Here is a 15,897-nt window from a genome sequence, read left to right as displayed (position 1 = left end):
TATTTAAATACAAGTACTGTGTGGATTCCCTAAATTTGTATGCTATGTTAGTATGCGTGTTTGCAGTGTGCTGCTCCAAGGACAAGTGAACTCTGTTTCATCGGGTAGTACTTGTTTAATCTGATGAAGAATAAACTTGAACTTGAACCTCACTAAACTGTAACAGAGTCTCAGCCAAGAACCTATACTTATTCTGTGAAGCAGAGTTTTAGTGTGTTCCTAATGGAGTCTTGAAGATGGACACTGGTCACTTCATGGAGGGAACTCCATCCCAATTGACTAAGACAAACCCAGCCTAATTCCTTATTCGAGCTTTGGCCTGTAGTCCTACCAGTCATATCCCTTAAATTATACTGGAGATTTTGAACAGTGAGTTTTGCAAAAACTCAAGAAAATAGGAGCAGGATCAGGTCACCTGGGCCCTCAAACCTGGCCCAACGTTCATTATGATCATGGCTGCTCTACCCCAGGCCTTGACTCTACCTCTGCACCAGGAACATTGCCCAATCCCTCTATCATGCAAAAATGTATCTAACTCCACTTTAAATAATCCTAAACCATCATATGTCCATGGGTGAATAATTCCAGAGTCTTTACCCTGTGCACACAAAGAAATTTCAATGTGCCCCAATATTTAAGTGATCGGCCCTTTTCCTTAAAATGGTTTGAGATATTCCCCCGCTCCCCCCCCCCCCCCCACTCCCCAACGCACTTGTGAAACATCTCGACATCTACACATTCCCTGAGGGTTTTAAATGCTTCAAACAGATCGTCTCACTTTTTTCGAATCATTGAGGAATATAGTCCCAACCTGTTTAGGATGGAACAATCCTCACATCCATTAAACTAGCCTGGCAGAACTCTTTTGGACTGGTTTCAATGTAGAGATTTAGATCTCCACTGTGTGAGCAAAAAAAAGATATTCCTCATCTCCCCTACTTCAGGTTTATAGCTCAGATATCCCAAAAATAGGGTGACTCGGTTCGCATAGCATTTTGTGCAAAACAACAAATTTCTTGACATGTCCATGACAACAAATTTTGATTCTCATTCTCGTTAAAAACTGTTACAGGGGCAGTGACCTGGGTTTGAATCTGGCACTGTCCATAAGGAGTTTGTACATTATCCCTGTGTCTGCGTGGGTTTTCCTCATGTGCTCTGCTTTTCTCCCACCCTTCAAAACCTACAGGGGTTGTAGCTTGGTTTGTACATCTGAGCGGCATGGGCTTGTGGCCCTGAAGGACCTATTTCCATGCTGGACATCCAAATTTTGAAAAATTCTATGAACTAAATTGACCTAAAAAAATGCTTGAAAAAATAGCATTGGTCATGTTCAAGCAGTGTATGATTCCCCTTGGGACCTCCAGGCAAAGTATACAGTTGTTACCACGTTGCTATGTCCGACCACTCTTTCAGTCAAATGTACTAGTGGAAGAGAAAGTTGTCATGGTCGGAGGGAAAGATTGGGGTACAAGCAGTCCAATGTGTCTGTGTCATTCTCAACCTGCCACTGAGTATCAATTTCTGGGCCATCAATGGCAGGCTGATTGACAGGTCCAAGATTGCTTTAGGCACATTGCCAAAAAATTGTTTATTGAAGATATAGGAGCAAAAATAAGCTATTCAGCCCATTGAGTCTGCCCCGCCATTCAATCATGAGTTGATCCATTTTCCCACTGCCCTGCCTTCTCCCTGTAACCTTTGATGCCCTGGCTCTTCAAGAACTTATCAATCGGTGCCTTAAATGCACCCAATGACTTGGCCTCCACATCGCTTGTGGCAATAAATTCCACAGATTCACCACCCATTGGCTCAATTCTACTCTGTCCACACCTTTCAAAATTTTAAAATAAGACTCCCCCCTTATTCTCCTCGGTTCCAATGAATACAGGCCAAGAGACGTCAAACACTCTTTACATGATAACCTTTTAATTGCCAGAATTATCCAGTGAATTGTAGTTATAGTCATGGAGTTACATAGCATGGGAACATGCCCATTGGCCCAATTTGCTGATGCTGACCAGGGTTTCTTCCTCAGTTAGCCCTATTTTCCTGAATTTGGCCCATACTTTTGAAAGCGTTCCTAAAAATGCACCATTGTAATGGTGCCCATCTCTCCCATTCCACACACCCACCACCTTGTGTGAATGTGACTGGTCATCACATCCCCTTGGGGGGGGGGTGACAAGATTAGCATAGTGGTTAATGCAACATATTTACAGCTCAATCCCTCGAGTTCGAATCTGGCACTGGCTGTAAGGAATTTTTCTCTTTCTATATCGGTTTCCTCCAGGTGCTCTCTTTTTCTCCCACCCATCATGGGGTTTGTGGATTCATTGGGATACTCAGCTGTCATGGGCCAGCTAAATTAAAATAAAATAAAATCTTTCCACTCTCACCTTAAAAGTGTGCTTTCTAGTTTCAGAAATCCAATTTCTTGGGGAAAAATGACTGTCAGAATCCTTCTTAACTAAGTCCTTCGCGATTTTATGAACTTTCATATTGTCACCACTCAGTCTCCTTCTCTCCAGGGAAAACAGTCCCAGCCTATCCAGTCTCTCCTTATAACTCGCCTTGCAGTCTGAGCATCGTCCCTGTGAATTTTTTTTTTTATTTTTCTTTAATTTAGATCGGTGGTTCTCAAGCTTTTCCTTTCCACTCACATCCCACTTTAAGTATTCCCTATGCCATTGGTGCTCTGTGATAGTAAGGGATTGCTTAAGGTGGGATGTGAGTGGAAAGAAAAAGTTTGAAAACCACTGTTTTAATCATACTTCATTGACTTGTTATGTGCACGGTTTCAATACTCCAAAGGGAATGGGCCAATGACAATTTTTCTCAAACAGAATATTTCAGTGACAGTTGAGTCTAGAGCAGTGGTTCTCAACCTTCCCTTCCCACTCATGTACCACTTTAAGCAATCACAGAGCACTGATGGTATAGGGATTACTTAACGTGGTATGTGAGTGGAAAGAAAAAGGTTGAGCACCACTGATTTAGATATACAGCACAGTAACAGGCCCTTCCAGCCCACAAGCCTGTGGCACCCAAATACCCCAATTAACCTGCAATTTTACACACCCACTCTAATTTAATCAAATCTCTCCTACTGTATGGCAACCAGAATCTACACAATATTCCACCTTCTTCTGAAGGTGTAACTTGAGATCCCATTTCTTGTATTCAGTGCCCTGCCTGATGAAGGAAAGTGTGCCACATGCCTTCACCACCTTGTCCAATAGTATCACCAGTTTCAGCAAATTATATACATGTAGCTTTCGGAGTCTCTGTTCTGTAAGATTTCCCAGGGTCTTGTCATTAACTGTGTATGGCCTTCCCTGGTTTAAATTCCCGAAATACACACTCTGTGCAACATTGGATGGCAACTGAGGGATGTAACGTTCCCAAGATTGAAGTGTCCAGTGCAGTCCCTTTAATCACCTTCTCAATCCAAACCTTGCATGATGTTCTCTTGGATTTTATCTTGTGTGATTCAAGGGCAAAGATCATGGGTTTCACCCTGCAGATTCAGCTTCTGCCAATGCTCAGTGTGGCCCAGTACATCATTGGTGACTGATATGGACATCTACCAGCAATGCTCAGGTGACCTATGCCCAGGTGTTCTCAGCTAATGTTCGGATGGTGGCTGATCAAGCTAGAAATGACCTCTAATGTGCATGAAGCAGCATTTATACACAACTCATGCATAAAAACTTGGGAAATTAGCTGCTGTTTTTTTACCTTCGTTCTTTTAAATGAGGAGTTTGCGGAGATTTGGGGTGTCACTGAAGACTTGCAAATTTCCACAGGTGCACCATGGGGAACATTCTAATTTCTTTCATCGCTGTCTGGTGTGGAGGTGCCAGTGCACAGGACAGGAGAAGACTACAGAGAGCTGTGAACTCCTTCATTCCATCGAAGATATCTACAAGAGGTGGTGTCCTAAGAATCACCCTCCATTCTCAAGGACCCTCACCACCCAGTCCACACCCTCTTCATAGATACCATGAGGGAGGAGGTATAGTTGCCTGAACAAGAACACCCACCAGCACAAAAACAGTTTCTTTACCACCACCATCAAATTTCGGAATGGACAATCAAACACAGACACTACCTCACTTTCTCTTCTTCTTCCACTAATATATTTGTGTTTTTAAAACATTTAATTTATAGAAATTTTGCATGTGTAATGCTGCTAGGAAACAACCAATTTCTTGACATGTTCGTGTAACTAAAAATTCTGATTCTGTATTTCATCTTGTCAGATAAATCAGAGATTTGAGCGATGATGGTGGAAATGAAGAGGTACTTTCTCCATACAAACTTGAGAGGAATCTGGAGAACTGTTCTCAAATGTCTGAATTCATTTCAACATGGAAGATTGATAATGACAGAATTTCTTTGGGTGATTGTTCCGAGATGTCTGGATTGAGGGTGGGTATATGAAATGGAGGCATGAGTCAATGTTATGTCTTGCTTGGCTGATCACTCCCCGCTTGTACTCCTTAGTTGATGACAATGACTTAGTTTATAATGTCAAAAAAACCTTTAGGCAATAAGTTATTTATTTATTTTCATTTTCCGTATAAAGCCCAAAGCAACGCAAGAACAAAAATTGCAACAATATACATATTCAACAGTGGTAACAGGTAGCTTGTAGGGACAGAATGGCGGGCTCATGTGTAATGGAAATAAAACTGCTAAACAAATTCAGTAAAACATCATGTTCTCAGTTTTATATTGCAATATTCAAATTTAAAAATTGATTTTATTTTTGCATTTAAACAACAGCGTCTCCTCAATAAATGCATGACCGCACGGATATTCTGACAAGTTAATATTAATGTTCAGAGGAGACATCAGAGCTAATTATTCTTTTCTTTTGGGGAGGGGGGGGGAAAGGCATAATATCAAATAAGCTTTCACTGCCCCTGCTGTGCCCTGGTATGGCTGCGAGCTGGGAGACATGGACCCCAAAAAAGCAAATCTCTCTCTGAAAACACAATTTGGTTTGGAAGGTTGGAATTGCACTTTTGTTGGGAGAAACTTGCAGGACCTGATAAAACAAACACAGCAAAAAAAAAGCAAAGTATAATCACTCCGGGCATCGATCACATGCAGTTAGAGTGTAATGGATCAAGCTGTATGTTGGGCTCAGATGCCTGTCATTTGAACTGTGGTAGTTTCACTGCAAAGAAACAATTGCAGAAGCTTCCAAACCTGAAGTGTCTGTATGACAAATGTTCCGCAGTTATGCAAATCCAATCCCTGTCGGTCAATGAGTATGGGCTCAGGCACTTAGAGTTATTTATTTTTCTCTCTCTGCATCCATGATGTGCTGCAGTGTGAGACTGGTAATGATGCTAACTTTAATAATGATGAAGAGCCTGAAGGTATGTCGGTCGACCCAGTTGGCCAAGGTGAGAGGGAGGAAGTGGATGGGTGGAGAGCTTTTTTTTTAACAGTGGTGAAGGAAGTAAGGTCCTGTTTGCCTTTCTTGACGTATTTCACAATCATCACACTCATTCTCTTCCAGCCTCAGGGGCATCCCTCTGAAGAAAAGAACATAGTTAACATCATGAGTAAGCCTAAAATGTAAGTACCACCTAGGAAGTGAAAGGATCATTAAATTATTAATAAAAGGGAAGAAGGGCAATCCATTAACTTGAATTCAGACACACTTCAGCAATCACACCAAACATCAATGAATCATTGGGAAACACAACGCAATCTGCCACATGGGTCCGATGGTTTCTATTTAATGAACATCATAAAACACATCTTGATGTGAGGCAATAGCCAGAAGCCAGGCTGTCATCTGATAGGCCACATTCCTGCCAACACAGAGCATCAAATTTGATTTTTTTTCCCCCTTGAACCCCAGGAAAATTTAAAATTGACCATATTTCATGTTTCAGACCTCCTTTCATCCCCAATATTTTCACTGCCAAGAAGCATTTATCATTCTTTTCTACTCAAACGCACTTTTGTTCGGTATCTCTGAATTGGCGGAGCAGAATTTTAAGCATTGGGCTTGTTTTCCCTGCATCACTCCCACTTGGTAGGCTTCATCACTCCACCCCAACCACCCAACACCACCACTTTGTTTGGGCGCCTGCCTACATTTTGCTCATATCTTGATGAAGGGCTCAAGCTTGAAACGTTGATGATAGATCTTTATCTTAGTTACATAAAAGACACTGTTTGATCTGCTGAGTTTCTCCAATATTGTGTCTATTTTTTAATTTTTTGGCTTCATCACTTATATTTCGACCCTGTTTTTTTGTTTTTTAACCTTGATGGAATTTCATATCATTATCTTTGCCTCTCCATACAGATTTTGTTTTCTAATACAGATGAATAACAGAGTATCTCTTGCTCCCCACCTCAATTTGGAGGTTGTATTTCTGCATTTTTGCCTGAATGTCAACAATGACATTGCAATCTGTTCCCACAAACAGTGACAACATTATTACCATGGTAGTAGAACCACAAGTACAAGTATGGACCAACACTGCATTGTTGCGAGTGAAAATATAGAGATGCTGCCGGTTTCACAGCATCTATAGGAGGTTAAGGTATATTACTAACATTTATTGGGCCTGAGCTCTTCCTCAAAATACCTTCAGGTCCAAGCCTTGTGGAAGGGCTCAAGCCCGAAACGTCGGTAATATATCTTCACCTCCTGTGGATGCTATGAGACCAGCTGATTTCTTCCAGCATTTCTGTGCTTTCTTTTTTACAATCACAGCATCTGCGGACTGTCATATTTCACCCTTCTTGTTGTGAGTGATTACTCTCTTCCATACTCTTCAAGTTGAATGTTACAATGGATAACATTGGGCAACACAGTTAGTCTAGATCAGCACATTTAAGAGAGATAACAGACTGAAATCATAAAATATTTGTTATATTTTCTATGTAATTAGTAGGAGAGAACCATTGATTCACAGGGAAGGGGCCCCATAAATAGCTGATAAAAGATTGAGATGGCAGTGTTAGAGGTTAGCACAATGCAATTATAGTGCTAGAGCCCCAGGTTCAAAACTGCCCCTGTCTGTGAGGAATATGTAAGTGCTTCCTGTGACTGTGTGGGTTTTCTCCAGGTGCTCCAGTTTCCTCCCACCCTCCATAAATGCACTCGATGATAGATTAATTGGCTGTAAATGGGCTTCAATGGTTGGAATCATCAAAATTAAAATTAAAGAAAACATTCACTAAAGCCAGAGTCCAGGAAAAGCTAAAGAGCTCGGTTGGCATAGCAGTTAGTGCAACACCTTTATAGCACCAGCGATTGGGAAGAGGGTTCAAATCCTGCGCTGTCTGCAAGGAATTTGTGCATTCTCCCCATATCTGCATGGGTTTTCCTGGGGGCTCCGGTTTCCTCTCACTGTTCAAAGCGTACAGGGGGTGCCAGTTAATTGAGTGTAAATTAGGCAGCTCGGACTCATGGGCTGAAATGGCCTGTTATACCGTCCTGTAGGTCTAAATTTCAAATTTAAAAAATGCATGCTTGACACATGAAGACACTGGTGTCTTCATGCTGGTGTGCAGTGGAAGAAGGCCAAGTTGAGAGAGCCATAGATTAACCCCCTTTCACAGCACAAGCTATGAAACATGATGGTGATGCTACGTTTGCAATGTTTACACACTTTCCACAGATCTGCTGAGTATTTCCAGAATTTTGTGTTCCTGGTTCAATTTTAGAAGAGTGCCTTGTTGCTTTATGCTTAATTTTTTTTTGCACTATAAAATGCTATAAATTCAAAATGATAAGATTGCAGTGGTTGTGGGGTTGGCGGGGGGGGGGTGGTGGTGGGGGGCGGTGGGGGGGGAGATAGGAAACCTGGTAGCTGAGTGAGCAAGATAAGCAACTGTATATTTCTTCAAATGATCAGTTTGCCTTGTTTCTCATGAACCTGAACCCATATATTAAAATCATCTGGGCACTTGCAGAATTAGCGGCTGCAAAGTGATTGCGGAAGGATATCAGTGTTTATGAATTCGATGGCAGCACATTTACAGAAAGAGAAAGAAAGTAATGGATAAAGAAAGAGAAACTATGCCAAAAGGATAAAGATTTGTGCAAAATTATAGTCTTAAACCTCTGCATTTGGAGGGAATGAGATTCCATGCTTGTACCGGGGTTTCCTCTGAGTGCTCCGGCTTCCTCCCACATTCCAAAGATCACATAGGGTGGCACGGGTTCGAGGGCTGGTGTCCCTCGAAATTTCAAATGTAATTTTTTTGGCCCAAGAGACACGATGGGGAGCAATAAACAGTCATCACTCTGCTAAAGCAACGTGAATGATTGATGCTGACAGGATTCATCCTTTATGACATTTAATTTCTGCTTAAACATGGAAATATCATGCAATTTAACAGATGTTGAAAACCTACCGTACATACCTGTGTAATAGCTGAATTTTGTAGACCAATTTTTTGGATAAAATTTAAGGGTTTGACTATTACACGCAAACAACTTTTGACTGCAATAAGTGCCTTCATCGTTCAAGACATTGGGAACTCGAATGGTTGGGCAGTTAGTCAGGAATGTATGCTAAGTCTGCGTTCGGGGTGCTGGGAGCTCAAATGGGTGAGCGGGCAGCCAGGATCGGGTGGTAAGTCTCGGGTTAGTACTTCATGAGCTTGGATGGATGGGCAGAGGAGGTCTAGGTGAGAGTCTGCAGTCGGGCGTCAGGAGCTGCTCGGATGGGGAGTGGGTCTGCAGTTGATGTATTGGTAGCATGGATGGGTGTGCGGCCAAGGTGAGGGTCCGTAGTCAGGGCATCAGGAGCTCTGGTAAAAAGGCAGCTGGGGCCAAAAATAGGGGGTTGACTTTTACATGTGATATATGGAAAATACAATTTTGGGCCAAAATTAGGAGGTCAACTTTTACATGGTATCGACTGTTACACACATATATACAGTATATTTGTGGAGTAGGAGGAGGATTACCCTGTTTGGCAATAACTTTAGCACAATAATAACATCTCTGTATGACAATTTGCACGTAAGTAATAAAAAGCATCATCAGTCTATTTTAACAGCAAATGTTCACTGCATTAGTTTATATTTCAGAAAGAAGATTCAAAATAAACAGATTTAATACATATCTCAGAGATTCTTGCAACAATATTGGTTCGGCTTCAGCATACTATATCTATCTCAATCTTTACATTAAAATTAACTGGACATGTTGGGAATTAGTATCTGCATCTGGATTTACCAAAGTAATTATTTTTAATGATCCAGCTATAACAAAGGATTGATGCATCTGAGCTCTGTTAACTGAAACTGAACAGCTGGGCTTTGATATTAAAGCCAATGTTTATTGAAGAATAACCTTGAGTTAGCCCATTAGATTGATTATATCCTCTCGGATGGCTCTGACTTCATGCTGAGCCAAGCATTTAACAATGTGAATTTAACAAATTCATTTACCCATTGCTTCATCCAAAATAATGTATCATGCAACAAGTACCACAGCTACACTTCACAGTCAAAGGCCTGGATGCTTAAACACCTGAAAGCTAATATTCTTATGTTTAATAATGTTGGAGATTAACATATTGACTGCAGTCCCTGAGATGGAGAATCATCCAGGGATAATTCAATTTAATTAGCCAACTAATAGATCAGATCAGGAACTAAAGCTCTTGCATGAGGCTGCTCTTTAATTTAATGGTCCATTGAACAGAAACAAGGGCAGAGATTTTTGTCAGCATTAAATCAACACTTGGAAGTCTTGTGTGGACAGAGCTGAGGCAAAGTGAAACTAATAGTGATAGGTGGATTCCTACAAGATGGACTGCATTGAGTGAGCTACTAAAACCAGATAAATAAACAGAACAAGTGCAACGTAAATATGTCACTCATAAGGAAAAGTGTAAAATTATATTCAATCACTAGTAATTAATGCCAGATGGAAGCTCAAGTAATTGTGGATGTCCTATTTTTGACATTTAAAAATGCAAGATAACATTTAATGAACTAATAGAATCTCATATCCTGATATTATTCCCAAGCTTTCATTACCTGACATTTAGTTTGTCCATAACAACCTGCAATTTATTTTTCACAATACTCTACAAAAAGGACATTCAAGAATAAGGTGGTTGACCTCTTTGTGCAATTACTTAAAATTGCACAATTCTCACATTGTTTTGCATATGGATTGTAAATCCCTATTAAGAATAATACAGTACATCTCCAATGATCCAAAATTGGATTATCTAAAGTGTTTTTGGGCCCAGAAGTGATGTCTGTTTGGCTATGAATATTTTTTGGATATTTGAGGATTTCAGAAAAATCGGAATTCCTTCTTTATCCAAAAAATATTGAAGACAAAATTATGTCATTTTGCATCTGTAAATTTTCAAAGAAATGCTATCTGAAATTTATTCGGAGATGAACTGATGTCACAGGTTGAAAAAACATTTTGGAATTTTGAGTTTTGAGTAGGATTTTGAGTTTTTGGTGTTGGATTTATTTTGTTCAGGCTGTTTTTTTGGCATTATTTTAATGCTTAAAAGGCCTTCCCTTGTTGTTTGTTGTTGTTTAAACATTGATACAAATGATTTGGTGTCACAACTGGGATGATTTTTTAAAAAAATGACCAGTTATCCAAAAATATTATTTATCCGAAATAGGCCTGGTCCCGACCATTTTGGAATATCAGAATATATGGAAAATTAACAAGTTTAGAATATAGGATTTGCATTCCATAAATTCAATATATTACCACTGTTCACAATATGTGCATAGAAATGTGGGCAACTTGCATAATGTCGAGTGCAAAACAAAAAGTGACAAAAACAAAATTAGAGAAAAATACAGTAATTGCTCAAAATCTTAGTAAAGTAGAAAATGCTGGGCCAAGGCAACCTCTGTGGAAACAAATCTGACACTTGAGGTCGATGGACCTGCTGCATATAATATGAGTTGTTTTCGGTGAAACAATGCCACATGCATGAAACAAGAAAACTGATTTTCCTCCATTCAAACAAATGGTCAGGGTCTGAGTACCTAAGATTTTTTCAGCCAACGTTCCCTGCAAGTGTTGAGATCTCCAGTTAATATAAACAGCAGAACAAGGGAGATTTGACCTGCTGGTCTGGACAGTAAAAACATTGTGATTATCAATAAAGTTTAAATTTGATGTTCAATTAAAGCTTAAATTTAGACATACAGCAATATAACAATGCTCTTCTGGCTCATGAATATACCAATTAGCCTACAACCTCTTTGAAGGGTTTTTGAAGGGTGGGAGGAAACTGGAGCACCTGGAGGAAACCCACGCAGACATGGGGAGAACGTACAGCGACAGGTTTGAACCTGGGTTGCTGGCGCTGTGACAGCATTGAGCTAACCGCTAGGCTAACCGTGATGCCCTGGGTTGATGCTCCTGCCAATTAATGGATATTGATGAATATCCCTAGCCTATTCCAGAGAAGGAATTCAATGACACTAAAACATCAGTCATTCTAGTAGTCCCAGAACAGATTTCCACTGATTTGGGAAAAAATACTGTGAATGAACTTTGCAAGAAAAAAAAAACAACAAATTTATCATAATTATTTTTTTCCTGATGAGGAAGTAAACTGAAGTGAGAAAAGGAGGTTGAAGCATTGCATAGGAAGGAAAAAGAAACATCTAAATGATTTGAATACTTAGAAATGTTCCTTTTTAAAATAGAAAATTGATTATTCTTTGGATGTTAGCTGGTAGGGCTTTTCACTGTTTTAATTTCTGTGGTTACACTGCCATCCAAAATTGACCAACTGCTACAGGTTCCGTGAACAGCTTCCAATAGGCTTTCCTTTTTCCACAATCTACGATGAATTTTCCTATTGACCAAATTCATTTACATCCTATATTTATCTCTGAATACATACATATTCCTACATACCTGTCTAGATTTCAATTATCTCTCACTCCATTTGAAGACTTCCAAATTTAATAGATTATATCTTGCTCTAGTGCAGAGGTTCTCAGCCTTTTTCTTTCCACTCACATATCAGTTTAAGTATTCCCTATGTTATCGGTGCTCTGCGATTAGTAAGGGATTGCTTAAGGAGGTATGTGGGTGGAAAACCACTGTTTTAATCGTACCTCACTGACTTATTATGTGCACAGTTTCAAAACTCCAAAGGAAATGGGCCAATGACAATTTTTCTCAAGCAAAATATTTCAGTAACAATTGGGCCTAGAGCAGTGTTTCTCAACCTTCCCTTCCCACTCACATTCCACCTTAAACAATCCCTTACTAATCACAGAGCACTGATGACATAGGGATTATTAAAGTGGTATGTGAGTGGGAAGACAAAGATTGAGAACCACTGCTCCAGTGATAAACCCACCACTGAACAATTTTCTCTCTCTCTTAAACATTCCTAAGGAGTTGTGGCAACAAGTTTATCACAATGCTCTCCATCACCCACTCCAATTCTCAGAACACCTGCCCTTTCTCTACTTACCTTCACATCCCTCAAGCCTTCATAACTTGCTTCAGATGAAACCATGACTGTTTTCAAACATCATTTAATTCAGTATTTCATATTTGCTTCTCAATGCAAACTCCTCTATAGAAGGTGAACAAGAACGGTGGGAAGAAACAAGAACCCCAGGAGAAAACCCACGCAGACACGTGGAGAACGTACCAACTCCTTTCTTGACAGCGTGGGATTTGAACTCAGGTCCAATCCTGATCGCTGGCTGTAAAGGCATTGCACCAACTGTGCCACCCTGCTGAGAAGCTGAGAAGTGATGGAGGAGAGGGCAGAGCGATAAGTAATGCAGCTCTTTGAGTGGAAAGTGAAAGGAAGGACATGAGGAGCTGAAGGAAAGAGAGAAATCGGAGGAGGGGGGTTAATGGAAATTTAGGTTGATATAAAGGTCGTGTAGTTAGAGAATGCCGAGATGAAATATGAGTTGTTCCTCCAATTTGTGGGGGGGGGGCCTCAACTTGGCAGTAGATGAGGCCTTGGACACAAATGTCAGGGAAGCAATAGGGTGTGGAATTTTAGCGGTCGGCCACTGGAAGGTTCTTGCTCAACAAAATCATCTTCTAGTGCAGCGGACATTTTTTTGAGCTTGCCCTCCCTAATAGCACTGAAAACACTTCGGCAAAACACTTTTTCAAATGGTTCGCTTCATGTGAAAAAATAATGGGGATTAGGATAGACAACTTCAAGCAGAACACAAAGATAATTTCAGATTTGTTGTATCATGTAGGAAGTTGGAGAAACATTAAATTAACTTTTATTAAATTTAGCAGTTTTAATCGCATAATGACGCTGACACTTTGCGTTAGTTCAACTGACCTAAAAATGTTTTGCTGCTGATTTTTGTTTGTACTCAGCATCTGATGCCTCTTGTGTCAGTGCCCAATGATAGTCGGCCAGCATTGATGGATTCCACTTGCACTGATACTGCTATTCCATGATTGTAATGTCCTGGTGAAACCTTTCACCTTGTTCATTATTGACTGCACCAAGATCAGCAGGGAAGAAGTCCAAATGTGAACTCAAAAAATGAATTTTCAATGACATGTTGTACTTCATGGTTTTGTCTGATTGAAGCATGTTGTCAGTCAGCTGGATGTAGTTTGGTGCTCTGCTGTTACCAAGTAAATTCTCCAAAACATCTTTAAATGCCTTCCAAACATGCCCAGGCCTAATGCAACACTTGCATAGGACTTGCCAGTGCCCAGGCATGCTTGAACTGACTAAAACAGCTTGCTTTGTGGGCAATGCGGGATATCACAAAAATAGGTTTTATCAAAAAAAGCTGCATAATGGTGGTAATTCTTAAGGTGAATTTTGAGATCAGAGCCCAAAATCCATAATATTCACACAAAAGTATTCAGGAAGCAAAATCTTCATTGCCCAGAGAAATCTGCAGCATCTAATTAGTTTCTGTAAAATGTTAAAATCTTATATTCTTTGTTCATAGATTTTGATTATATGCTTTAAACAATGTAATGACCACTTTGCAAAGGTTGCATCAAGCAAACAACATAACCTAAGAATGTTTAAACTACATGGGAACAACAAAAGATCTGCTTAAGTTGCTAGAATTCTTCAGAGCTTGTGGTTATTAGTCCCCAACAGATCATTTAAAAATTAACACATGCAAGCTACAAATTACATTGAATTTATTTTGCAGGTGAGTGTTTTTTGTATTTTTTCCTTGTTCTGAAGCTCACATTCCCCATCTTCCAACAACCTTTGTCTTGTCCTCCATCACATTATCCCCTACAATAACCTTATCTAATCCTGAACTCTGAGTAAAAGTGGGTACCAATGAACCAAAATCTGTTTGGTCTTAGTTTGCTTTCCTCAGGAAATCCTTGGATGGCATGGTTGGCGTAGCTGTTACAGAGCTAGCAATCGGGACCTGGATTCGAATTCCACATTAAGGAGTCTGTACATTCTCCTGGTATCTACATGGGCTTTCCTCAGGGGCTCTGGTTTCCTCCCGCCATTCAAAATGTACCATTGGGTGTAAATTGAGTGGCACAGACTCTTGAACCAAAAAGGCCTGTTACCACGCTGCATGTCTAAATTAAAATTAAGATCAAAAATTAAATTAAAATCTCTGCCTAAAATAAATTCCCATTGTTCCATCTCTCTGGTTCTAAACTCTTCCTGAAACATGGCCTGACTTGATGAAATTCTCCAGCACTTTCTCCTTTTTGATTTTAGATTTCCGGTGTTTGCATCTTTTAAATGTTCGTGCACATTCCAGCCTGCCTTCACCCAGTTAACTCTTAAAGGGGAATTTTAGCAATCAGATTAGTCTGTAACATTTTTCAAGGTGGTCTTCAAAGCACTTCTCAAATTTCACAAATTAAAGTGGTGCTAACTGATTTTTTTAGGACTGATACTTTTGCAGGATAACCAACATTTTGCTTTCTGCCATGCAAATTATCATGTGCAGTTTTGGTCACCTTACTGGAGGATACACAGCAGTAAGTTTGAAAGAGTGCACATAAGATCTACAAGGAAAACACAAAGTGTTGGGGGAACCCAGCAGGTCTTCAGCATCCTTTGGAGGTAAAGATATATGATAGACATTTCAGGCCTGAGCCTCCCATGGACACTGCATTTCCTGCTGAGTTCCTCCAGCATTTTTCTGTGTTTTTACTATAATCACAGTGTCTGTAGAATTAAGTGTTTCACAAGATTTACAAGAATGTCAGGACTTGAACTGAGTTACAGGGAAAAGTTAAAGGTTTGAGATTAAACAGGTTGGGCCTTTATTTCCTGGAGTGTAGAAGAATGAAGGGAGATTTGATAGAGGTACACAAAATTATGAAGTGTAGAGATATAGTCGACACAAGCAGGCTTTTTCCACAAAGGTTAAGTGAGACAACAGCCACAAGACATGACAAGGGTGAAAGGGAAACATTTAAAGGGATCATTAGAGGGATGTTTCCACACAAAGAATGGTGAGAGTGTGGAATGAGCATTCAGCCGAAATGGTGGATGAGGGGTCACTTGGACATTTAAGAAAAAATTTGGAGAGGTACATGGATGGATGAGGTATGGAAGTCTATGATCCAAGTGCAGGTCAATGGGACAGGCAGAATAATAGTTTGGTACAGACTAGATGGACTGAAGGATCCTGCTCCTGCGCTGTAGTGTTCTGTAGTTCTATGCCCTACTAATGGCATTTTCAACAGAGCACATCTCAGGGTGTTGGGATGGTCAGTTCATGTTGGGCACATTTCCAGAGGTTTCAGCTCATCTCTAACTGTCCGTTTCTCCCGTCTCCAATAGTTCCATAACCAATAAATATATCTTAATAAAGCCTGTAGAGCTCGTCGAAAGACAGCTCTTCACAGGTGACCGACCAGTCCGGAATGATCTGACCTGGCTAGGGACACAACCC

At 40.2% G+C, this 15,897-nt stretch overlaps 1 protein-coding gene across 4 annotated transcripts in view; it reads right to left on the bottom strand.

The window, feature by feature from the left end:
- Window positions 1-4,587: 4,587 nt before the first annotated feature.
- The window catches only part of neto1l (neuropilin (NRP) and tolloid (TLL)-like 1, like), a 240,978-nt gene continuing 229,668 nt past the window's right edge, over window positions 4,588-15,897 (bottom strand). For all 4 annotated transcript variants that reach the window (XM_069920381.1, XM_069920379.1, XM_069920382.1 and 1 more), the window contains one exon: window positions 4,588-5,552. In XM_069920381.1, coding sequence (XP_069776482.1) covers window positions 5,459-5,552 — 94 coding nt within the window. In that variant the 3' untranslated portion in view covers window positions 4,588-5,458. The remainder of the gene's footprint in view (window positions 5,553-15,897) is intronic.

Source organism: Narcine bancroftii, chromosome 2 (genome assembly GCF_036971445.1).
Source record: "Narcine bancroftii isolate sNarBan1 chromosome 2, sNarBan1.hap1, whole genome shotgun sequence".
In the NCBI taxonomy this organism is placed as follows: domain Eukaryota; kingdom Metazoa; phylum Chordata; class Chondrichthyes; order Torpediniformes; family Narcinidae; genus Narcine; species Narcine bancroftii.
The sequence above is the reverse complement of the archived record's forward strand: the minus strand, read 5'-3'. Positions and strand labels throughout refer to the sequence as shown.